The sequence below is a fragment of the Drosophila grimshawi genome, unplaced genomic scaffold (genome assembly GCF_018153295.1).
Source record: "Drosophila grimshawi isolate 15287-2541.00 unplaced genomic scaffold, ASM1815329v1 contig_1377, whole genome shotgun sequence".
NCBI classification, from domain to species: Eukaryota; Metazoa; Arthropoda; class Insecta; order Diptera; family Drosophilidae; genus Drosophila; species Drosophila grimshawi.
In genome coordinates this window covers 25,059,393-25,085,082 of record NW_025062900.1, presented here as the reverse complement: position 1 = coordinate 25,085,082, position 25,690 = coordinate 25,059,393, and the positions used below count along the sequence as shown (strand labels likewise).

The following is a 25,690-nucleotide window of genomic DNA, read 5'->3' as shown; positions in this document are numbered from 1 at the left end:
ATGAAATAATAGGTGGAAATTGGGTGAAATCAAACCAAATAAATATAAGATACAAAATGTACATATTTGTTGGCACACCCGCTTTGATACTCTACAAAAGTGTTGCATTTGTAGCTATTCATTAATTTCTTTAATTGCTGTATTTGTTCTGATGTGGTATTTTGTAATGCTTCAAACTTACAACGACCTTAAGACTTATTAAATAACTTACGCTTATTGTATATATTAAACGGATTGGAAAGTTTGGTTAAATTTCATATTTTTAAATTCAATACAATACTTTAAATTCCAACAATATTTACAACATTTTAATGACTTGAGGAGTTGTTCGGTAAGTTGACTTCATTAGTTGAATCTCTGCGTAGTACGACTTATTCAAATGCAAGTCGCAAGCGGCACCAGTGTTAAATTATGCTTCATTAGTGTTCTCCGAAACACTGTACAATAGGTAAAACATGAGTAGGGGTCTGCAGCTGGGCAGATGGGCATTAGGGGTGCATATGTCAACCGTTGCACTTCGCTGCAGCTTTTTCTGTGTCTTTTTGTCATTTTACATGTATTCACACCCACACGCTCGAGTACACACACACGCACACCTAATCTGACAACACGCGCACTCTAAAAGTATGTAAAATAATTAAAATGCTACCGTTATAAGGTGCATGCATAGATACTTTTTGTGTGCTGCTGAATAGAAAGAAGGAAGCTACGTGCACGTCCTAAGCAGAGCTTACAATTTTTGAGGTGCTGCTGTTTTTTTTTTTTTTGTCTGTATTCCCTGTAAACACATAAAACCAGAAAATAAGATTGATCTCGAGTTTGAGCAGATTCGACAAAAACGTTCGATAAAACTCCGAAAAAAAATAATATTACTCTTGCAGCTGCATATAATTTTTAAACTTCGAATATCAAACTGGCAGGAATATTAAAAAATACAGGGTGATTGCTAGTCGTGTAATTTAGCTTGCAGCATTTTTTTCAAATACTTTATTTCTACTGTACTTTTTTGGTTACTTTTCCAGCTATGCACGGAATGTCAGCGAGTGGCAGAGGATAAAAAAAGGCAAGTGCCCAGCTTTAGGCTAGGTGCTATTTGCATCTCGCATTGAAAGCGATGCTCAGCGAAGCTAACAAGCGCATCATCATAACGAAATATACGAGTCTATACGAAATAAAAATTAAGAATATACAAAATATATGCACAAAATATATGCATATTTGCTCACATACGTACATGGTAGAAAAATACTGGTGAATATTTACATCATGACCCTTTTACAGAGAACTGCTGCAGCCTCAGGGGTATCAATGGAAGAGAATTAGACAGACAGACAGACATACGTACACAAACACACACATACACACACACACACACACACACACAGGCTTTTGATTGTGCTGAATTGAGTACAATTAAAATATAGTGGACGACACAGACGAGAATAGAGCTGTGCTGCATAAAGTGCGGACTAGACACATTCATGTGCTTGGGGTGCATTGTTCATAATATATTCATATATTTACCTCTTCCAAAAGAAATAAAAAAACCAAAACAAAAAAATTTAGCTATACTTATAAGTAAATTTTCACCTGACGCATTATTATTACAGACATTCTCTATCGGCAAATGTGCAAGGTGCTTGTAGGTTTTGCTGTATTTTATTATTTTTACTTTGCTTTTCAGGTGCTTTATGGTGCTTACTTAGATGCTTAAATAATCAAAGTGGCTTTTGCAGTGTGCTTACGTCGTAACTTAGTTGCGATTGCCTGACTAGAGACTTACTACAATAGGTGCTTAACATTAAGTAAGTACATTTCATTAACTGTGCTTAGCTAAACAAATTAAATTAAGTGAGTGCCAACAGTTTTTGATCTTTGTGTCGACAAACTCCAAACACAATCAAAATTAAATGATATTTTATAAAGCATGAAAAGTATTTGAGCAAGCAACTTTACAGCTAACAAGCAGTTGGTGGAAATACGTAAAGCGGATGAAAAAGTAAATAGTTTATAAATAAAGCAATGAATCTGTTCAGAAGGGGACTTAAAAAACTTCAAGATGTTAGGAGCTTGGAAAAAAAGCAGCGGTTCGACAATGGAATTGCAGTAATAATGAGAAAAGGAACTATAATTTGACTTCTCTTACAAAATTGAATAATGTTGGAAATGATGTATATGTTATTTAGAAATATCTTTTATATAGTAACACCAATACTTCATTTCGGAAAAGTTTGTATAATATAATCTTAGAAGTGTTAACTTTAATGTACTATGTCGATTAATGAAATATCTCAAGAAATAGATAAACTATTTGTTTTTTATTTCGACATGTTCACTGTGAACCGCGTACTTAAAAAAATGAACAAAACTATTTGTGCACAGAATGGGAATATAAACAATTTTAAAACTTGAGTACATTGTTGCCTCACAAATGTAAGCAGCATCTACTCGGAGGGAAAGGGATCAGGCAAAAAAAAAAATTATATATATAAAAGACACGCATTTGTGAAGGAAGATGGAAGACAGGGCGATAGGAGTAGTAAACCAGATGCAAATGTGTTAACTGGGAAACATGCAGGTGATAGCAAATAAAACTTAATCAAATGTGTCAACAGAATACAAATTAAATACAACAATCAAATAATTTTTATGTGAAAATCAATTTAAGGATTTTCTGCTTGTTGTTGATGTTAATGTCGCACATTTGCATAGCGATAAAGAAAAAACAACAAATGTGTTGAGGGAGCGCCAAAGTGCAAAATATGTGTGGACATAAAAAAACACTGCAAATAGCAAAAAACAAAAACAAATTCTGGAGTGAGGCCCAAAAATATCACACCGACCTGCTGCTAAAGTTATTAAATATGTATGCATACATGTAAATATATGTGGATAAATATGTATGTGACATAAATGTATTTACTACATGTATGTATGTCAGAGGTTGAGGCAATGGTGGGGGATGGGTAAGAACTATAAACAACGAAAAAACAAATAAATGCAGCAAAACGTTTTGCGTTATTTGCCCTAGGTACACAGCAACCAAAAAAGAGCTTATGTTGCGGTGGAAAAGTTTGATGTGAGAGTGAAGGGGTTGGGGGGGGGGGGGGGTCCATTATGTAGGTATGTATGTATTTGAATTCAACTATGCCGTATTTAGGCTTTTTTTTTTTGGAGGTTGGGGAGCGGGTTTGTTTACATTTATAATTGCATAAATTTAATTATGTAAATAAATCAATTTAATATTTTATGCGGTTTTTTTGGTGGTCCACAAAAAAGAAAACAAACAACAACCAACTAACTAAATTCACAAAAATTATTAATAGATATTTTTGTTTTGTTTTTGTTTAGATTATAATTGTGCGTGTTTAAGATATGTATGTGTAAGTATTTTATATATCTTGTGCGCTTACAAAAACACAGAGCATATGGCTTTTTTTGTTGGGTGCTATACAAATTACCACAAAAAATATGATGCATTATATCAAAAAGTTATCATATGTATTTATAATAGTTGTCCAATTTTTTTTTGTATATATTCAGACGGTTGAAAGTCAAGAAAATAACAAAAATTTGTTCTTGCATATAGTACACAATATAGGAGTTGTGCTAAAAGAGTTGTTTCTGATTTTTCATAGAGATACAAGTGCAAAAAGTAGTCAAAAATTGCGCCAAAAAATATGCAATTTTATAGTACCAATAAAAATTTGTATTTTTTTTTTTAAATATATTTTTCGATTTAAATAAAAAAATACGAAAGAAATTATAAAACAAATGGGACAGAAATTTGTAAGGGTATAAGATAGAAGGAGGGAATGATATTTCGATACTTTATAAACTGTATGTAATATAAGTAGATCAAAAATAAGGAATGGTTATTAAAGACTAACTGAAGAACTTAAGGGTACGAGTGGTTCGAAATCTGAAGATTTATATGTTATTAAGGTATAAATAAAAATAAAACAGATTTATTTTGAAGTAATCATTAGGGATTTGCTGAAGAATATACGGAAAAGCGATTTTAAAGATTTAAAAGTTTTAATTCATCTTTTCGATCGAAAGTAGATGAAGAAATTTTACAAAATTTGTTTTAATAAAATATCATTTATTTGAATTGATTTTAAAGTTGATGATTTTGGAATACTCGTACCAGAAGTATTAAAAGTGAAGCCTTCTATCCGACAATAATATAAATATTCTTCAAAAAAATGAAATCTTGACATATAAATAAACTACAAATGAAGACAATATAAAACAAAACACAGCTGCTTTCAAAAATGTATGTTTGCAGCATTTTAAAACATATGTATATGTCTGATAGTTGTAGTATAATGTGCTATTTACGGCCAGTCGTATTGCTAAATGACTTTTGGTAAACACACACACACACACACATACAAAGTTTCGGTTAAATAAAAAAACAAAACGCTCCATCGCGGCGTTCCGGCAGCTCCTGTGTTGGATGCTCGTTATCAAAATTCAAAAATTGTACAAAATATTTCGTTGATTAGTTCTGAGGTGTAAGTTAGGTAGATGAAATTTAAATGAAACTTAACAATTAAAATAATATGTAAATGTATTGTTTAAAAGATTATAAAAAATAATTATTTGAATGAAAAATGATAACGATTTGAGTTAAGACTTACGCATAGGTAAGATTGTCATTGGCATACATACCATCCTCTTGGGTGCGAATTATGATCGGATGGGAGCGCGGACCGTCGCCCACCGAGGTGCCGGCGAGCACCCAGATCTTGTACTCGGTCCAGCGCTTCAGCTCGTCGAGCACAATTTTGGTCATGTTCAGCGTGAGTGTGGACGCCTCGTCGTCCTCGCGACCCACCTCGACGAACAGCACCTTATAGTAAATGATGCGCCCGTTCGAGCGCTCCGCAGGCGGAGGCAGCCAGCTAAGTGAGATTGTTGTCGAGCTGTTCGCAATGGCCGTGATATTGCGTGGCGGTGCACCTGGTACTAATTACATAATAGATGGGAACGGTACGTATTTTGTGTGGTTGTTTGATGTTGTGCATAGAATTGGATGCGTTATAGCCAACATTATGTTGAGAGATAAGTTGATGTTGGTTTTTTATTATTATAATTTTTTTTTTATTTTTTTTTAATAGCGTTCAGCGATTAGCGTTAAAACCAAACAAAATGTTTCAAACCAAAAAACATGTAACGAAAGAAAGCACAAAAATAATATTTGAATAAATGACATAATGGATAGGCATAAGTATATAAGTAGGCATGTAAGATAAGTATTTCAAATCATAAATTAAACTCAAACCCAATAATATTCAAGACATAATTATATCCAATGGCTTATGCAAATAATGTTGTCGCTTATCATATTTTGATCAACAATTGCGTTTTGTTTCGTTCGAGAAGTTCAGTTTCTCTCTTAAATTAGAATGTGCATATTTTTTGGTAACGATTTTGAGCTTAAAATTTTGTACTAACTACGAGAGCGAATGAGAGAGACACACCGATAAATTTATGTACATATAATACATATAAATATTAAATTCTGCAAGGCATGCGTTATTACATAAATTATACATATAATATATAGAGTGCTTATGTTCAACAATAATTTATATTAATTGTGAGGATCACACACATACAGACACACAGATTGAAACAACAAATGTGAACAATTAATTTGCATAAACCATGTGGCTGACGTTTTTTTAGACAAACAACATTAAGCTAACTGAGAGATGAAACATTCATTTAAACAGCAGCTAATCATTAAATCCAATATTTATGTACTTTAGGATTAATAAATATAATTTGCGGTATCTAAAGTGGATCAGAGCATTTAAGCTAAGCTCAAAACATTTATGCAAATAATAATATTATGCACTACAGGTAATTGAAACGAAATAAGTGAAATTATATATCAATTAATGTTGGCAGAACCAAATTGCAAAACCATTTCACAAAACTCACAAGGTGCAAGAAGTAAATCAATTTGGCTTACTGAATAATCCACATGTCAAACTTATATCTCATTTAGCTAAACGTTTGCTTAACTCTCCTTCTCTATTTCAGTCGCTATCTCTGTCTTACTACACGGAGAAGTTTTGCAGAACTGTTAAACAATTTGTGGCAGCCGCAAAACAATCGTTAAGCTAAGAACCACACTTTAACCACTTAAACTGAACTCGAATTCTTACGAGTATGCAAAACGTGCAAATATGAAACCATGAGTCAAATACGTATTTAATATTAATATGTATGCTTATAAATACATATAAATAAAATGTATTTACTACTTGCAGACTAGATATTACTACTGCTGGTACTTGGCATTCCACATTTGTCCTTATGTGTTTCTCTACTATAATATATACTTCAAAATCAATTACTAAATACAGACAGTTATAGAGATAGAGAGGGAGAGAGAGAGAGAGACTGGGATGCAGATAAAGTAGAAGGAGAGTAATGTCTAGAAATTTTGGTTTGTGGCTTTTTGTGCATTGTTGTGCAGTTACATTAAAATTTGGACATGCTGTTGCTGAGCGCAAAAGTTGCAGATGCTTTTACCATCATTTGCATAATTCAACACTTGAAATAAAATATATACATAAATTATTTGCCAGCATTCCTTGTCTAAATATACATTCACGTTTTAAATATAAATAATTGAAAAGAATATTATGAACTGTTTTCTGTTTTGTTGTAGTATGTCGTCTGTAGACTGTCATTTAGTGATGTTTACAGTGTTGGCTAACGTGAGAGGTTTTCTTTGGATTTGTGAAAAGTAGTTTGGTTTTGTATATATATATATTTATATATGTTGTTATGTGGATAGTATGCCTAACTAAATTGTTGTATGTATGTTAAGTATAATCTTAAGTTAGCTAACCATGTGTAGTTTGTACATATGTATTTAGGAGTAATCTAAGATCAGTGTATATGTATATAAAGTGAAGTAAACGTGTTTGATAATCAATAACTTGCAGGAAACTAGAATCAATCACATCTCATACAATATAATAATAATAATAATAATAAGAAAATATGTATAATTTCATATAGTTTAAGGCAGAAAAGTGCAATACCTTACGCTCACACACAAACTCTTACACACACAAACTCTCACACACACACGCACTCTCATCGAATTTTTACCTGTCTCCTTGTGAGTGCCATAACACACAACAAAAATAGTCACACACACACACACACACACACACAGACACACACAAACACACAGCCACTCGCACAAAACAGTAGTTATTAAGATATTTCAACTGAATAATCGACTACATTTATAGACTACATTATATGTATATAACATACATGTTGTTGTATATAATATGTAATAAATGTATATATGTAGTTATATAGTTAAAATATATATTTATCGAAATTTCAGTTTAAAGTTGATGTAGTATTTTGTTTGGACTTAAACTATAGAAAGTCGTACAACTGCTACGGCTTAATTGAGTTTTCATTGTTTGTTTGATTTTTCGGGGAACCTAACTTAAGGGTTAAAGATACTAATCACTTACCATATTGCTTGGTACGAACGGGTATGGGGGGTGTAGTGGCGCCTTCGCCGCGCTGCGAACGTGCTGCTAGCCAGATATAGTACAGGGTATCAGGATACAAACCATCAAGCGTATAGGACTCTGAGTTCGAGATGCGCCTACAAAATGTTATCAAGATTAGATTTCACACTTTCTTAAACAGGGGAACTTAATTTGTAGCTGTTAATTGTTAATTGTTTACTGGGGGAGGACTTTAACTCACTTGTGATGATCCTGATTGGCGTATGTGTCATTCCAGTAGAGCTCATAATGTACAATATTCTCGCTGGAATGCGTCGGCTTGGACCACTGCAATGTGACTGCGGTCTCGCCGATATCAGTGGCCCGGAAATTGCTCGGTTGTGATGGCACACCTGTACAAACATTCATATAGACATTGACATATATACATAAATATATGTATATATAATTATATAAATATATATATATATATACATATATATATATATCGATGTATCCAGGTATCCACGTGCGCACATATTTGGGTTTCGGTTTTGGTTGGTTTGGTAATAATGAAACGGAAATTACGGAAATTAAATAAAGTACAAACAAATCAATGTGGCATTCATTTATATGCGCCCATTCAGATGCACATTACGATTCAGATACACACACACACAAACACCCCACAGAATTATGCAAAAATTTGTGCCTGTATCATCTGATAAACGTAGTTCCAGCTGCCAATGTATATGATCGAAATGATTGCTACCCCAAATATTTAAATGCTCTCGCAATAGCGAAGAATTGTGCACATTTTGACCACACATTCCATTGGCTCAGCAAAACAATTTTTTGTATGAACAGTTTTTAAATGAGTTTTTATAGCCATACCAACGCCTAGGGAAATTTTTAAATGCATACTTTGTTTCTTTCATCATAATAGTAGTAGTATTGCTCTCTTGTTTACAATATATTTCCATTATGGAGATTAACTGTCAAATAACTTTTGTGTCAAATATCCCTGGCAGATGCCAAAATTATACACAGTTTTAGTTGAACAACATTTTCGAGTTGCTTCGATTGTTCTTTTCACTTTAAAGTCAACAATTTGTTTTTAATACTTGTTATCTTGTATTTTGTAATAAAATCGAATCAATTTTATAAGTTGCATTTAACTTTTCTAATACTTGTGCATGAAAAATAAATGAATGCAATTTCAATAGAGTTTCATTTGCAAGAAATGTGGCTCAGAGAAAACTAATCGCATTAGCCCACATCAACATAAAAAGCAACAAATTTAAAGTCACACCATAAACCGCTGGCCACCACAGCCCACCTTCTTTCGATCCAGTGCCCCCAAGTCCTTGGAAGCCACAAAACTACACATCAACGAGTGGCATGTGCAATTGCTTCAGTAGTTAAAGTTGATGAAAATCGACACACTTAGATAGATATGCCGTAAACGTTATAATGGTGATTTATTTCAGACAAACAAGAAGACTAGTTACTGAAAGCTCAAGTTTGTAATAAAGAGTCTGAGTTGCCGATAATTAACACTGACTAAAGATTAACTGAGACTGTAATATACTCCAAAATGACTTAATGCAGCTATATTACCAATTATATGCCATACGAGTATGATCTAAATTTCTAGTTATAATTTAATAATTGGCGTTATCTAAGTGGGTCAATTGAGCCGTCCAATTAAATTGGTGGCATTTTATATTTTACATTACAGATTGCGTGTGCGAATGCGTGTGTGCAAGTGAACTACATAATTGGATCCGATTACGCAATTATTTTTGGGGTGAACCAACACACTTACCTTGCTGTGTCTTCACCTGCACCGGAGTGGACATGGGACCGGCTCCCATTGAGGTGTACGCCTGCACTCGCACCGTGTAAATGGCATGAGGTGTCAGCTCCGATACGGTTGTCAGTTCGCTATTATCAATCATTTGGGAGTTCCAGGAGGCCTCTGGCTGATTCGAATTGGTTGTGTAGTACACCTTGTAGCCCTAATAAATGAGAGATGTGTTCGATTAGTATAAATATCTTTACTTATTTATGTGGTGTCCTCATTATAAAACGCTTACGAATGCCATACAACAAGGAATGACAAAAAACCATAAGCCTCCAAAAATATAATACATTACAATTTTTATTGCCACCTTATGACGCATAAACCTTAATTAAAAGTAGCATCTTCAGATGCATATCCTCACTGTAAGCAATTGGGAAATGCTAATAGCAGAGTTTGTGGTTTCAGATTTGCGAACTTTATAATCCTAGCATTGTGGCAAGGACTGTTTGCAGCTGCTGCTCGACAGCGGAGACCACAACAATTGCGGCCTAGCACTTAGACTCGATCAACTTGCAGCACAGTCAGACAGTAAGCCGGAAGGAGCAAAGATCTGACTTGGGGTTTGGGGGATAACTTATAGCAACTGGCTAACTGTGTGGCTTTGATTTCATTCGCAAATTTGCATTTAAGAGCCTTGCTCTCTGTGTCCTCCCAAACATGGCCAACGTCATTTGGCAATTTCCCTGGCCTCCTCTCGTAACGTGATAAGTGGTCGACCTTTGTCCTGCTGTTCAAGCTGCAGACTGCAGTTGGAGTCTGTGTCCCCCTGTTATGCTTGTTGCTTAATATGCGTACTCTATGCCAGGTACTTACGGTCACTTGTCCATTGGGCGTCTCTGGTGGCTCCCAAGTAATAACCATCGTTGAAGAGCTCAACGGACGCACTTGCACATTACGTGGCGCACTTTCCATTTCTGAAAAACATATAAAAAGTAGTGAGGAAGGAGAGATAAAGATAGATTATTTTCAATGCTAACACATCGAAAGAAAAGGCAGCAGAGAAATTATTAACGTAAGCATTGGCCATTTTTGATTTGACTTTTCTTAAATGTTGTCAAATAATTGAACAGTTTATCGAACCACAAAAAATAATTTTATGCGCTTATACTGGGGTTTTTATAGGCATTTTTTAACTGTTCAATTATATAGAATTTGGCCTAAGTGTATGAGATAGATGAATAAGAACGACGGGGTGCAGAAAAAGGACAAATGTAGACACATTGATTTTGTCCAATGTTATTGTTTATTTGCTTATGGAAAACTTGCGATGTTTTGTCCTTATTTTTATTATATTCATCATACTTTTAATTTCATTTCATTTGAACTGTTGAAAAATACATTTAAAATGCAAGAAAACTTTGTCTATGTCTTCAGTTTGCTCATAAGACTATTATGCTTTAAACTTTAAAGACTATAATCGGCTTATTAATTTGAGTGCTGTTTCGCTTTATTATTTAATGCTTAGTTAATAACGAAGAATAGACAAGTCGAAAGCTGATATGCATACGTATACGAGGTGTTCATAGTCTGAAAGATTACACTGCGTAAGAACTAACAAGCCTCTGGTTATTTAATCACTTCTGTATATACAAGGCATTGGAAATACTAATTGAAATGTGCTTCCTTCACAACAACTTGATTACTAAATAAATTGAAATTTGTGAATAAATAATATAATTAGTGCTGCATCAAAATTGGGGCTTCAACAACTAATATTTGTTGTAGGTAGTCGTCCATTAGATAGTCGATACCCAATTAAAATAATTGCACGTCGAGTTATTTAGTCTTTTCTTGTTGTTGTTGTACAATAGACTCACAATAGTTTTCGATCATCAAAATCAGATTCACTTTAAATATGACATGGAAAATGGCTAAAGACCACCCACCACCAACCATCCACCACCCATAAAACCAAAAACCTTACCTCTCTCTGCCCTTTACAGGCTGGCCGCGTTGTCAGTCATGCATATGCAATTCTGTTAAATGAATTTTCGGCATTTGGGCAATAGTCAGGGTTTTAAATCAAATGCAGGCCCAGACAGCGAATAGACCAGGATATGACAAAAGAGGGTTGGTCAGACGAACAAACAGCTGGAAAGGGGAAAAGGGGCTAATACCAGCGGTATTAGGGGGCCCCAAAAAATGTTTTGCCATGCAAACAATCATCCATCACAATGAAATTTTGCTAAATGAATGTCCGTCCGGCAGAGCTCTCGTCATTGTGAACATTTTTGCACGGCTGCCGTCACACGTCGAGTCGAGTCCGGCGCATTATAGTGCGAATTTTGCATTTATAATGTGTAACGCAATGCTGCAAGACACGCACAACACAACACAATAACATTTGGACACAACAACTGATTTTTGTTGTGCGCAAAACAATGCAAACATGTTGCCAGAAGCCCCACTGACCGGACCTATATTATAGCAGTGGCATATGCTATGGGCATTTAATTCCCACATCCTACGAATATAACCATATATGGTGGCATACTGCGGATGAGATCAAAGAATTCACTTATGGCAGTGTAAAGCATCCAAATGCCAAATTAGTTGCCGCATTGTTGACAAAAAGGCAGCAAAAATTCCAACAGCTTCATGTTGAATGACTTTTTGCTTAATCTGTGATTTGTTTAGTACTGTTTATTTATCTAAGAATTCAAGTTACTTTGATTCTATTTATCATTTACTATCTAATAAGAACTGGATTAATGTAATTCTTCACTGATTTTCAAGCAGTAGCTGGAAATGTTATATACCAGTCACAGAAGCGTATGCATTCTCAAAATGCATTTGCACATGTTTCAAATACATTTGGAAGGCGTGAAATTGTTGGAGAGGTGAAGTGATGGGGAGGCAAGGGACAGCAGAAGCGAACACGAGCAGAATGAAACTGCTAATTAGAGGGGAACAGAATTGGATCGCCTCAATTACTGACAAGCGTCGGTTGCGAGTCAGTTTTAGTTGCACTGGCTGCTTTATGTGGCATCCCTACGGAGAGGAATGAAAAGGACGTAAGCACAGAGGGGGTAAGAGGTTTCATCATTTCCTCTTCTTGTGCTCCTCAATTGGTTAATGGCCAATCAATAAATTCCAATTCTCACAATTTTACTGCAATATCTACATGTGCCACTGCAGCGTTTTACCCACAATTTATATCTCAGGCATCTCATCTGTTACACAAGTGTGCATTGTGTGTGCATGTGTGTGCATGTGTGTGTGTAAGTGGCACGGATATAGCCCGGTTGGCATTGCCATTTGTCGGGTCTAGGCTAAGATTTGCATGCAGCACATGGGGCATTCAAAAATTGCAATAGCTTGCCTGGGCAGACACATTCTAAACCGCTTGCTTCCCTGCCTGATGCCTGGATGCCTTGTTGCCTGGTTATCCTGCTGCCTGCTCCTTTCGTTGTGAGTGCATCGTGTGGCAGCATCACGTAAGCTGCATTTAAGAGCATATACATTACATACGGATACGCTCCATTAATATGTATCCCTTGCAACGCCAGCCTCACGCCTACTGCTTACTGCCTGCACATAGCACTAAATTCTTAGCAGCTTCTTTAACACACCCGCACACCCGCACACCCACATGAAACACATCGGAACCATGTGCCCTATGACCTATTACATGACGAAAGGAGCTGTTAAAGAGTTGCCAACACACAGTCTTGTCTACAAGTCAGTGTGTGTGTGTGAAGAAGCATTAAATTTAAATGTATTAGACCATATTAGATGTATGTATACATTATAGCCAAATTGCAAGACGAGTTAGCAATTGCTTCAACACCTAGGACTCCCAAGTAATCCTAGCGGACAAGCTGCATATCCTTATAATTGTTATGAATCCAGAGGGTTGTGTCAAGTCAAGTCTCTGATTGGATAAAGTCTAACAAAAAGCATAAATAAATGATTCCAATCTTGGAAATTACCAAAACATTTGATTATAGGCTAACTATGCATATGTGAGAACTGCATTTGAGTAATTTCAAATGAGAATAGTTTAACAAAATGACTATTAAGCATTATTAAAAAGTCCTCTTGTCCATATATAAAACGTTGATTAAATTAAGATTCTTAAAATTGCTATATTTGCACAGACATTTCAGCGTGTTCTTGATATACAATGGTCACAGAATGTAGATCTTGCCAGCAGGTGCTGGAGTGCCACCTTAAGCCGTCTAGTATTTACAACACTCGATTGTTGCCCTTCTACTTACTGGCCATAAACAGAACTTTGTCAGGTGCTACCTAACCGAACTGCACGCAACTGATGCAGCTGATACGTGTCATTATCCAATGCGTTGGACCTGCTGCTGCAACTCGCGAATACCCGAATTTCGATAGTTTTATGTGTGCATTTTCTGCTGCTAGCTGCAAAACGATGCTATCGAAATAATATTTCGTAACGATATTGGACAAGCGATAAGCATAATTGCAGCAATAAAAGTTTTCAACTTTTATACGACAAGCAATACAAAAAACTCCAAATAATAAGAAAAAAACCAGACAGGCCAAAACGCATACAGAGAGAGAGAGAGAGAGAGAGAGGCAGATAGAGAGAGACATAGACAGAGCGAGAGAGAGAGAGAAATGGCAGTTTGTGAGAAGCATTTGCTTACCCGCAATTGCCATGGCTATAACCTCGTTGCATATACACAGGCGCCACGCGTCAGACCAACTTATACATACACACACCCGCCCACACACGGATACACACACACACACACACACAGATACAATGCAGGGCACTTGTAAGCTTACAACGACATTGATGCGCACTCATATGAACGCATAACAATGCAAAGTTTATGCGTTGCCAGCCACGTTCAATGGGGAAGTGGGAGTTTAAGGGGTACTCGGATAGACGTGAGGCAGCTGCCACTTAACACACACACACACACACATATATATATATATATCAGCAGGCTACAAATATGTGTGTATTTTTAAACATTGCATTTACCTTTGATTCTAAGCGAATCTTTAGAGAATGAAAGTGGAAGGGTTTAGCCTAATGTTATGTGAATGCTGCTCAAGAATTGTTATGGAAATTGTTTTGGCCATAACATTACGTAGTAGAAGACAAGGCTAAGCATACTTACTTGTGCCACCAAATGAGAAATCGCCTAAGATCCAAAGGTAAGCGTGGGAAGAGAGAGAGAGAGAGAGATAGATAGAGGGGAAGAAATGGAATAACGAGAAACGGGTGAGTACCGCAGTCAACATAAAAAATAAAAGCGTATACGAAAAGAAATCAAGAAAAATACAAAAACCGAAAATCGAGTTGCGTAAAATTCTTGAAAAATCCTTTTTTTTTTTTTTGTGGCCAGCATGGATATAAAGAAAATGTATATTTAAAGAGCAGTTAGTGGGCTTGTCTTTAAATGGTATAACGTTCAGATGGGCTACTTACTTGTCTCACCGGTGGTGCAGGTCGCCGGCGCCGAGGGCGGACCACGTCCTATATTATTCACAGCTATCACATAGAACTCGTATTCCGTATAGGGGCTGAGGGCGCGCACCACATAGTACATGGTTATAATGCCGCTTATCTCGCTGAAGGCCTGATTCGCATTCTTCGGCTTGTACTGGATGACGTAGTACTGCAGATCCTCGGGTCCCTTGTAGGACCACTCCAGGCGCACTGAGGTGGCGGTCACCTCAGAGATTTGCACGTCCGTTGGCGCCGTGGGCAGTGCTGCCGATATAGATATAAATTATGATATGTTCTTTTATATTTAAATTGATGTATTTTTCTTCTACTCACATTGTACTTTGACCACGGATACGGCTTCAATCTGACCCAGCGAGGAGGCAGCTATGCAGGTGAAATTCGCGCTCTCCTGTATATTACTCAGCTCCAGCACATTTCGACCTATGGGTATATCATTCTCCGGTGTCAGATCTTGTGCGCCTATTAAAGAACAGAATTAAATGTTGGCTATCATGCAAGTAAACTTCATTTATAATTACCCTTTATCCATTTGACGTGTGGCATGGGTGAGCCAACGGCAATACAGGACAGATTCAGATTTGCGCCCAGCATCACTTCGCTGATGGACTCTGGTGGGCGTGAGAAAGTGGGAGGAACGCGACGCACTTTCACATACAAATGTGTGGCCTTCGAATGCTCTGTTCCAATCGAATTCTCTGCAACGCATTCGTATTTGCCCTGATCCTCTTCGCGACTGTTGTTGATTGACAAGACACCTACAAGAAATCAGATTGAGCATTATTTACATTTGTATCTATATATAAGAAAAGTTCGTACTCAAAATGTTTATTGTTCTCAGTTAAATCTTAAATTTAAACTAGATCTTTTGATTTTTGTTAACTGTATATAATTCAGCGACTTTTTTCTTATACTAAAAAATATTCATCATTTCTATCATGATTCTTTCGCAGTCTCATTTATCATATTTTAACATTTTCACTGCCGATATAATGTGTTTTTATTCATTTCTTTGGTTTATTGGCTTAGTAGCTTAGGTATACCCCAAATCTAGGTAGCCTTTAGGGCCTGCTAAAACCAGGTAGTCGCCTTATTATAAAGCCTGGTTGTTGGTTACAGATAGGGTTAATTCCCAACTCCTCAAAACAACAGCTGAGAAAGCACTTCTGCAAGCGGTTCAAGTTGTGGATTTGTGATAGATTATTTGTGCTCCATTATATTTGAGAGAATACTTATCTTGAGCTCTACCTAGACATCACTCCAAAATCTACCTGTTTGCCTATATAACATAAGTATTTTGTGCCACACAACTCACTTATTTATTGGCAGCTAAGCTAAGCACAACAATGTTTCACTCAGTTTTAATTTCACTGCTGTTTATGTTGTCGGACGTCGAGAGCAACTCGTACTTGACAGCGGAGCAACCACTTGCTGAACAATTTGAGATGCTCGATCTGCTAGATTTGGGCAACAGACCCAGACGGCTGGCACAACCGGAGTTGCATAACTCAGCCTCAAAGTTCCTGCTGGAGGTTTACAATGAGATCAACGAGGAGCAGGAGCCACAGGAGGTGCTGCATCAGCGTCACAAGCGTTCCATGGAAGATGATATACTGTTAACTAGGGCGGATCGTCAAGAAATAGCCAGTAGCAATAGCATATTGACCTTTTCCAGCCGCAACCGGGACCTTGGCAATGAATTAGATATGCATATAACATTTAATACGAATGATGTTCCCATGGACTTAATGCTAGTGCAGGCCATGTTGCGAATTTATAAGCAGCCCAGTTTGCAGGAGCAGCGCCAGAATCTGACAATTTCCGTATACAAAAAGATTTACAGTCACAATCAGGATGGGGGAGCATATCGCATTTTGCAGTCGCTGAATACTACAGTCAATTACAAGGGCTGGCTGGAGTTCAATCTGACGCAGACGCTGCACACCTGGCTGCTCCATCGAGGTCTGCAGAAACAGCGACACGAGCTGCGCATCTCTTTAGGCGACACAAAGCTGGGCGCCTTAGCCGCTGGCTTGGTACCGCCGCAGGAATTGCACACCAATTTGGAGCCCTATATTGTGGGTTATTTCAATGGGCCCGAACTGCTAGTCAAAGTGCAAAAATTACGCTTCAAGCGGGAGCTGCACAAGCGTAAGGCGACGCTGGCGGCTAGTGGTTATCATCACATGCCACCGCCAGATTATTATAAGCCGCCGCAGTCCTGCGAGCGGCTCAATTTCACCGTGGACTTTAAGGAGCTGCAAATGCATAATTGGGTCATTGCACCCAAGAAGTTCGAGGCATACTTCTGCGGCGGTGGTTGCAATTTTCCTCTGGGTACCAAAATGAATGCCACAAATCATGCAATTGTTCAAACGCTGATGCATCTCAAGCAGCCGCATCTGCCAAAGCCTTGCTGTGTGCCCACTGTGCTAGGCGCCATAACCATACTTCGATACCTTAACGAGGACATCATCGATTTAACCAAATACCAAAAGGCCGTGGCAAAGGAATGCGGATGTCATTAGAAAAGCGTAGAGGAATGCGGCGGAAAACCAGTCGACCCTCCAAAGGTTTTAGTAAAATATAAATATATCAGACGACCTGAAACAGTCTAATCTGGTTTATAGGGCATTGGTTTAAAGATGAATGTCCGCCCCTTTTTGACTTAGAGTACCTTTAAAGAATTAGAGAGGATGAAGGCTAAGGACCATATCGGTTATACAAGAGCGAAAAAGGCTCAGTTTTCATCCTCCCGTTCCAGTTCTGATATTTGTAAGCAAATTTATATTTAAGCAAAAAAGCTTTAATGATTTATAACCTTTTATGAACTCTGAGCGGACGCATATGTAAGTAGCCTTAAGATCTTAGATTTATCAATAAATTTTAAAGTCAAAGTGTGCAGGATGCCCTTTCATTCGTTTTGTAGCTTGGCTTTAATGGCCAAATCCGCATGATACTCATTGGCCCATAAAATGGCCAGAATTTACCTTCTTTTTATGTGAGTGTGTGGATTGGATTGTGGGATGCTCGGGAAGCGGAGTCGGCTGGACGGATGGATGCAACACATGAAAATTAACACAGTTTTTATATGATTTTAAAGGCCGTATAAAAGTTATGACAGTGTTGTTGCCGATGTGAACAATCCTCAGCCTCGGGTCTATTAAATATTGAGCGCATTTTTTCGGCATATTAAGCTAATGTGAATGACACATATAAAACGTCGTAAACTGTGTCAAAAACCCTCGCATTATATTTATATGACCAATAAACAATGAAATATGTACTCAAACGAGCTAATTCCGTCTGTCATAAACCTACATAGACATTATACAATATACTCACAAGTGAGTATAAATATTAGCTGAGTGCGATTGTTAGTTCAAGTTTATGCTAAATTGCTTAGACTGATTGTGTATCGAAAACACATCTAATTATAAAATTTCGATTCCTGAATACAACAATTTACGCTTAAAAAGACTAGAAGTAATCAGTTGCTTTCATTTTTAAATACTTAATACTCGCCATGAAATGTTTATGGGAAGTACTCGCATAAAATATGCATCATATTTGTGGTAACAGGTATTTTGCATGTTTAAACTAATACGAAAGAAGATTCGTAGAGTTTAATCGTTTTATTATTTATAGAGCACATTTTACTATTTTGTATATAGTCAGATTTGATTTCACTGGTACTTTCAATTTTTTTTAATGGTTGACAAAAAAATGCCACTGAAATTGCATTTCATAATCTGAGAGGATTGACAAATTGTTTTTATTATTAACATTTAGAGGCGAGCAGCTCTTATATGGGATGAAAAGAACGCCGTTGCTTAATTTGCAATGATCCCAAACCAAATAGTGGTTCCTTTAATATAACCATTACAGTTATTCGCCCAAAAATGTATTTATTGCTCTTTATAGTGGTTTATAAATTTTATGAAATATTCCAAGCATTTTACGTTTTAAATCAATTCGATGAATTTTTGATTGCAGTAATTTAATTATTAGTAAAATATAAAAACAAATTTAAAACTTTATGACATTAAAGTCTGGGCTTTAAGGTCAATAGCCATGAGTAGAATAAAAACAAAATCTGCATTAAAAAAACATATTTTTCTGCTGAGCGAAAATGTCAAATATTTTCATTTTTCTAAATGTCAACTATTTGTCTTCTATTTTATGTACAATATGCGAAAAGTGAAAAACGATTGGTGAACAAGTGAAAGGCTGCAGCTAATGTAAATAAAGTTTTCATACTTGCATAGATGTGTGTTTTGATGCTGGGCAATTAATGGAAATGTGCTTCGCTTCGCTGCAAGCAGCAGAATAATAAAAATAAAGCACAGTCAAAAGAAATGCAATAATATGGGGACACCGAGTACACTGAGTGAATCATTTTAATGACTCGTGTTTTTGCCTCCCATCCCGCAACATGAAGTGTGTATATAAATTGTATAAATCGAGCCGTGCTAAATGTTGCAAAAATGGTTCTGCTACTCGTGTATATTATGTGTGTGTTTTTTTATTGGGGAAGGGCAACGGAAATGGGAAAGCTGAAAAAGTATAAATAAAAAGCAAACAACTAAAAATGATGATGTATGCTGCTAAATGATTGTAGCGCCGTTCTTTTTTTTCCACTGTGTACAACCATTTCGGGATCGTTTTGCTTTTATTTTAGTATTTTGTTTTTGTGGCTGTTAGGTGAACATGCATCAAAGTTGATTGTTGTGAAATTTATTGCATACTTTTTTGGCTTGTTTGTTGCACATTTATTATGCTTGTTGCGCTTTCCGTACCGCCAGCAACACCACTTTTCGTATAGTTGTTGTTATTTAGGAATCGCCGAACCATTCAAACAACCATTAAATGCCACTGCATTTTAACTATGGATATTGGGTACGTAGTCTGTTTTTTGTACTTTAAATAAATGAATGCTCAACCACCGGCATTTGCTTCGTTTGCGTGGTAGAATGTTTCGCAAAAGGTTGATTAAAATTAATGCAAAGCAACTTTCATTAAAACATTAACATAAGCCACACACAATGTGGACGAAATAAAGAGAGAGATAGGGAAAGAGAGACAGTGGAGTCTGGAAGGGTTTTCAAAAGCTATCCAGCACTTTTGCCTGTGCAATAAAAATTATGCTATGAACAACATCTGAGCGTCGTCCCATCTGGTGACCTTTTAGCCTCCAGATCCTCTTCCTGTCTGTCCCAATTGTGCGTGTGCGTGTGTGTGTGTGAACTCTTATGAAAATTAAAAATTCTCTCAAGCATCATAAAAATAAAGAAATGGTAAAACTTAAATTGGGTGCAGGGCGAACCGGTTTGGAAAATGAGTTATCAAAAACGAGTTCCATTTCTGCTTGTGGTTTAAAATAATAGGTGTTTTCTCAAGAATACAGAGTTCAGTTCAAGCAATTTCAAAGTTGAGGTGAACTGTTTCAGTACACTGCAAAATCCAAATTTGTTGGTTCGATTCGCATATATAAATATTCTTTAAGGCTCCTATTAAGGAACCTCGATCCAGCGCTAGGAATATTCGGGATAAAAGACAGAGAGAGTAATCCTTTCAACAGTTTTGGATTAATAAGCAGCATAAGCTTAAGTAAGAGGCTCTGAACTGCGTTCTATAAGTAAATTCTGACAGTGGCTTTCGAACCAGCTAAAATAATTGCTGAGTGCATCCTTCAAGCCGCAGCACTTTTAATCGAATTAGAACCACCGAAAATTGCATGCATACCGGAAACGAAGCCATTCAAACCATGCCCAATAGTTGGCATCTTTGTGTAGCACTTTGGTGGCGCTTTATTGCTGAATCGCTTTTAATGGCCCGAACGACTATTTAGCCAAAGTCAATCAGAGCCAGGCGACAGCGGCAGAAGGCAGGCAGGCAGGCAGGCAGGCAAAAGAGCAGCGCGTTTTTGTCTTTTGTGCCAGTGTTGCCATTAACAACAGGCGCGAGACAATGGCGACTCCCAATACAAAAACCAGACACGGACCTGTGCCCAGGCCACCCCTAAACGCAAACCTGCCTCTACGTATGTGTGTGCATGGCACACATGTGGCACGCCACAACTGCACTTCCGCTTGCGCAGTCATTTTCATATTTTGTAACTTCCGTTGCCACACACACAAATACATACATACATACACACAAGCGCAGGGAGGAAGGAGGGTAAAACTTATCGCTTGGCTGAATCCCACAGCCACTAAGGCGTCTGCTCACAGCTTGGCACAGTGTGGCCAAATGGGATTATTAATTAAATTATACTTTAATTTAAGTAGTCGTCATCTCCAGCAACAATTTGATGGTAATGTGAGGAAAGGGATTGGGTACATAAAAGTTTAAAAGTTTTTAATTTAACCAAGACTTATAGATACCAAAATAGAAGCAAGAAAAAAGTATGACAAACTTAACTGACCTCTGGAATGGAGGTCGAATTGGGATCGAATGTAGTCTCTGAAGGACCGCCTCTTTCAGTCATGCAGAAATTTTGGGCAATTACTGTCTCATTTTCAAGAAAAGTGACTGTCAACTCTTTGGGAGTTGCGTGTTGAGGGGGTAGCTCATAATTTAAGCATTAAACTTTCTCAAATGCTTTCAAGTTGACTTGGTCTTCACTACAGTTTTACAGCTCAAGTAAATAATTGCGAGTGCCCGCCCCGAAGCAGGCGCCTGCCTGCTCACGACAAGTGCCAGTCAAGAGTGCTGGGTGTCGGTATGGGCCATGCAGGGGTAGCAGGGATAGCAGCAGCCCACGATTGTAATGATGGGCACAGTAATTAAAGTTATAGTCGCATGATTATTTTAAGGGGACTGAGTGCTTGTTTTTAAAGAGGCTGCAGCTGCGCCCAAAATGTTGCCACGTGTAGTTTAAGTTTAACAAGAGTACATAAAAGTGGCAAAAAAACACAACACAGTGCCTTTAGAAAGAGAGAACGACATGGACAGAGAGAGAGACAGAGAGAGATAGAGCATGTGCGTGCGTGTGTGCACAACAAACGGACAGCTTGGAGACTGCGACAAGGTGTATTCGTTTACGACAATGGGCAAACATAAAGATTAAACTGCTATTCGGGGCTTACGACATGGGCATTACGAATTTAAAACAACATTGTGCTAGTAAAGATTTAAGACTGGACTTAAAGATATATGTGAGTAGTTTTACTAAGTTTATAAAATAAGCATAAAATTTCACTGAATAGTTCCCTTTGTATTCAAGTTTAATACAAAAATGGACATTGTATGATCTATTTTCATTTTCCCAACTTTAGCAGAGCTAAAAGTAACCATTGATTGTGTAATGTTAATTTAGTTTGATAAACTAAGATAAAATTAAGTTTTACTCAATCAATCTTCGTTTCGATTTAAGGAATACTATATATATCCCAATTACTATATATATCCCAATTACTCTTTAAGCCCAATTAGAATCGTCTGAACAATTTACTCAATACTAACACTCACTCATGATTCTAGCTGTCTGAAGAACCTTTTCCAGTGATACAGCAATGTGCTTCAGTTAAGCTCTCTTAAGTTGGTTTTCCACTCAATTCCCCGGTTCGTCATGCAAATCATTAACTGCTTGCCATTGCCATTTGCCACTTGCCACTTGTCATATTGAATTCATTGGACAATGACAACCCTTTGTCGCCGTCTCAGTCAAGCTTCATGGGGTGACAGTTGTGCGCGTTCTGCGTAAGCTCATTGCCCATTCCACGTACTGGCCATTAAAACAATTGGCCAAGCAAAACCAATTTCTGATAAGCCTCTTTTGCTTAAAAGCTAAATTATGGTATTTGAAAAATATTCGCCATACCTTTTTTCTGTTTTTTCTTCATGTTGTTGTTGATCGTCTTGTTGTTTTTTTTTTTTTTTGCAATAAGCAGCCCAGGATTGCAAAGACCCTGAACCCCCAGCTCCTAGCCCCCAATCCAGTTATAAAGTAATTTCCCCAGACGCATTGAACCCTTCTAAACAAAAAATGCGAAGAAGAAGAAGACAAGCAGCCGCAGAACATGGTCAGTAGAAGCGGCGAATGCAGGTTCTTGCTGCTGCTTGTTTTTATTATTATTTTTATTTTTTATTGAACAAAAGCCCTTTGGGACTATTTGGCGGGCAGGCGAATAAAAATAAAGGTATTATGCTCAATATTATTGTCGGACTGTCTGTCTGTTTGTCTGCTGGTCGGTCGGTTTGTCCCCCATAGCTGCGCCTATGCCACAGCGTGGACAAAATTAACTATCAACGGCAATGCGGCAATGCCCCGAAGTAATTTTAAATAAAATATTTATAAATGTATTTGCGCATTGAAGTGCGACCGTTGTCATTCGCCAAAGGGCAGAAGCGGATAATAAAACGCCAAATGCAGCGATTTACATAACAGCGAAGTATTTTATACCCTTCTCGCAGGGTCACTTAACACACACATACAATTAAGGGACTTGATTAGAAGGTACTTGGCAGTACTCAATGTGAATGCCTCTCAATTGTTAAATAAAATTTTATGTTCATCATTGTGCCAATTTTGTTGTTTGCCTAAATTAATCAGTAAGAAAATAAGTTCAGCATGTCATTACAATTTATACTCTCTTGAGAGCACATTTGCCTTTTCAATTCTGTTCTGCTTTAAATTCAGCAGAAATTATATATTGAATTGAACTTATGCTTTATGCATTTTCTGATTATATCAGAGCTTTATGAATAGGCAAAGTATTAAATATATAAAAATATCAATTGTTGCTTAGAAGGCACTTTAATCATTTTTAAGATGCATTAGCAATCCAAGAAAATGCTTCACAAGGACTACATAATAATCACATTAACAAGTCTTAAAGCAAATGGGGCGTGACCAAAGGCGGAAAATGATTGTAACTATGACAAAGGCGACAGAGAACATGGGACCGGAGACGGCAAAGGGATACCCAAGGCGTCTTATTAAAATAATAAAGTTCTAATTTAATTATGAAGCAAGCACAAAGACAGTGCAAGGGAATGAGGGCAAATCGGGGGAGGTGGGACAAATAGAACGCAATGTGAGCTATGTGAAGTGCGACTATGTGGAGTTACTTTTCATTTTGATAACTCACGTACCCCTCCCGGGGGCCCTAATTAGCAGGCAACGGCCGTATAACCGAAAAATCAACGCGCCTCAAGCTGCCTTTTGTGGGTTGGGCTGTGGCTGGCGGGTGGTGAAGAATGGTTTGCAAAATAAAGGACCATAAAGTGCTAATTGAATAAAACGGCACATGACTTGCATAACTTATTTTCAAAAATATATATATATACATAATACCATATTCTCCCGCCCATCATTGCTATGCAGCCCGAATAAAATAGAATCTGAACTGTACAGAACCTAACCAAACCGAACCGGACCAAACTGAACCCGTCCGCGCCTGGAGCGAAAATTTATTTCATTTTCATAAATTTAAAACGTACTTTAAGACAAAAGTAGAGACACACGGGCAGGTCAGCGCTGGTGCAGGGGAAGCATCAGCAGCAGCAGCAACAGCAACAGAAGGTGCCGCTTAGAGACGTTTAGGGCACCCAAAAGGATATTTAGCTGGCGGAAATATTTTTACGTTTCGTTTAACGTGCCAAAGATGGCGACTCGCTGTCTTCTAGCCAGCTCTGCACCAAGTTGTGCGGCCCACGTAAAACTAATTTAACCCGCAACGTCCATGGCCACTGTTGTTCGTGTTACGCTAAATTAGTCGACCTGTGCCTCCCGCCGCCTGCCACACACTAAGAGGCGGCAGGAAAAAAAAAACAGAAACGAAAATTTGCCTCGACATTGCGAAACAACAGCAACAACAACTACAACAACAGGAGAGCACACACTATGCTAGACCGTAAAAAATGATTTTACCTTGGGGAAATTTTTGCAACAGTTTTTAATTTGTAATGCGCTACGGCCACTAAAACAAAGTGGTTAGTTCTTAGTGGGTAATTGCAACTGGCCATGAGTTTGATATATGTAGGTAATGCAAAATAACAAGAGTTGCAACGACTTTGTTAGGAGCTTAGAACAAGCTAATGGAGGCTACTGCAGAAACTACAGAATTCAATTTCGTTTTTAAATGAACAAAAGTTAAATCGATATTTTTATAGACCCAATAGGCAAACTCTATTCCAAGTAAGTAAAAAAGTAAACGTAATAAGATTAAAATAATTTTTGTTCGCCTTTTAATGGAATATGGAAACTTTGAATGCCAAAGAAAGAAAATGATAAAGTTAAAGTGCATTTTGTTATTAAAATATGGAAATGTTAACTTAAAAATGCATATGGTTAAATGTGAATCTTATCTATTATTAATATCGTTTATATTTTCAACGACAGATATAAAATGTGGTTAATTTGTATATATATTACATAAGTTGCTCATTTGCCATTGCCAACGTGTTCCGCTAATGAGCTTACAAACTGGGAAGTGCAGGGCGTTCGAGGACTTCCCGCTGGCCGAACCTTTGTTTGGTGTTGCGACGACGAGTCAATTGTTTAGTGGGTTGTCATTAAGCGAGCGTCCATTTCATTAGCATTGTGGCCAGGTTTGACTTGGGCCCTTGCCATTTTTACTATGCCCAACACGTTTTGAATTGTTAAAGCGGCTGCCGCAGGCCGGACCTTTCCGGAGTTGGCTTCCGGCTGTGGCGCCGCTGCTGCTGTAACTGGTCATGTCAGGACAGCATTCATTCAGACCAGGACCTGATCGGCCTGCCGCCTGTCGATAACACTTGCAATTGAAACGTGATGGTTTTTGTTCCCCAAGCCTTCCTTCCTCATTGCTAGCCCCCATCACCACTCCCCCCATTGTAAAGCTTGTCGACAACGCAACGCAAATATAATTATTGTTATCG

General features: G+C 37.4%; 2 protein-coding genes across 3 annotated transcripts in view; one reads left to right on the top strand and one right to left on the bottom strand.

Moving 5' to 3' along the window:
* LOC6566919 (tyrosine-protein phosphatase Lar) overlaps window positions 1–25,690 on the bottom strand; it is a 99,754-nt gene that overhangs the window by 6,126 nt on the left and 67,938 nt on the right. Inside the window, exons 6-14 of the mRNA XM_043214650.1 lie at window positions 15,346–15,582; window positions 15,140–15,286; window positions 14,786–15,070; window positions 14,475–14,498; window positions 10,183–10,283; window positions 9,331–9,523; window positions 7,765–7,915; window positions 7,524–7,660; window positions 4,678–4,974 (exon numbers count right to left, since the gene is read on the bottom strand). Of these exons, the coding sequence (XP_043070585.1) occupies window positions 4,678–4,974; window positions 7,524–7,660; window positions 7,765–7,915; window positions 9,331–9,523; window positions 10,183–10,283; window positions 14,475–14,498; window positions 14,786–15,070; window positions 15,140–15,286; window positions 15,346–15,582 (1,572 nt within the window). The remainder of the gene's footprint in view (window positions 1–4,677; window positions 4,975–7,523; window positions 7,661–7,764; window positions 7,916–9,330; window positions 9,524–10,182; window positions 10,284–14,474; window positions 14,499–14,785; window positions 15,071–15,139; window positions 15,287–15,345; window positions 15,583–25,690) is intronic.
* LOC6566921 (protein screw) lies at window positions 16,152–17,786 on the top strand. 2 transcript variants are annotated; one of them, XM_001993434.3, is made up of 3 exons: window positions 16,152–17,397; window positions 17,455–17,673; window positions 17,730–17,786. In XM_001993434.3, exon 1 carries the CDS (start codon window positions 16,171–16,173, stop codon window positions 17,350–17,352), a length of 1,182 nt encoding a protein of 393 aa, XP_001993470.2. In that variant the 5' UTR covers window positions 16,152–16,170; the 3' UTR covers window positions 17,353–17,397; window positions 17,455–17,673; window positions 17,730–17,786. The 2 variants fall into 2 exon arrangements, with proteins under 2 accessions (XP_001993470.2, XP_043070586.1); XM_043214651.1 differs by having other exon boundaries at window positions 16,153–17,673; window positions 17,730–17,784.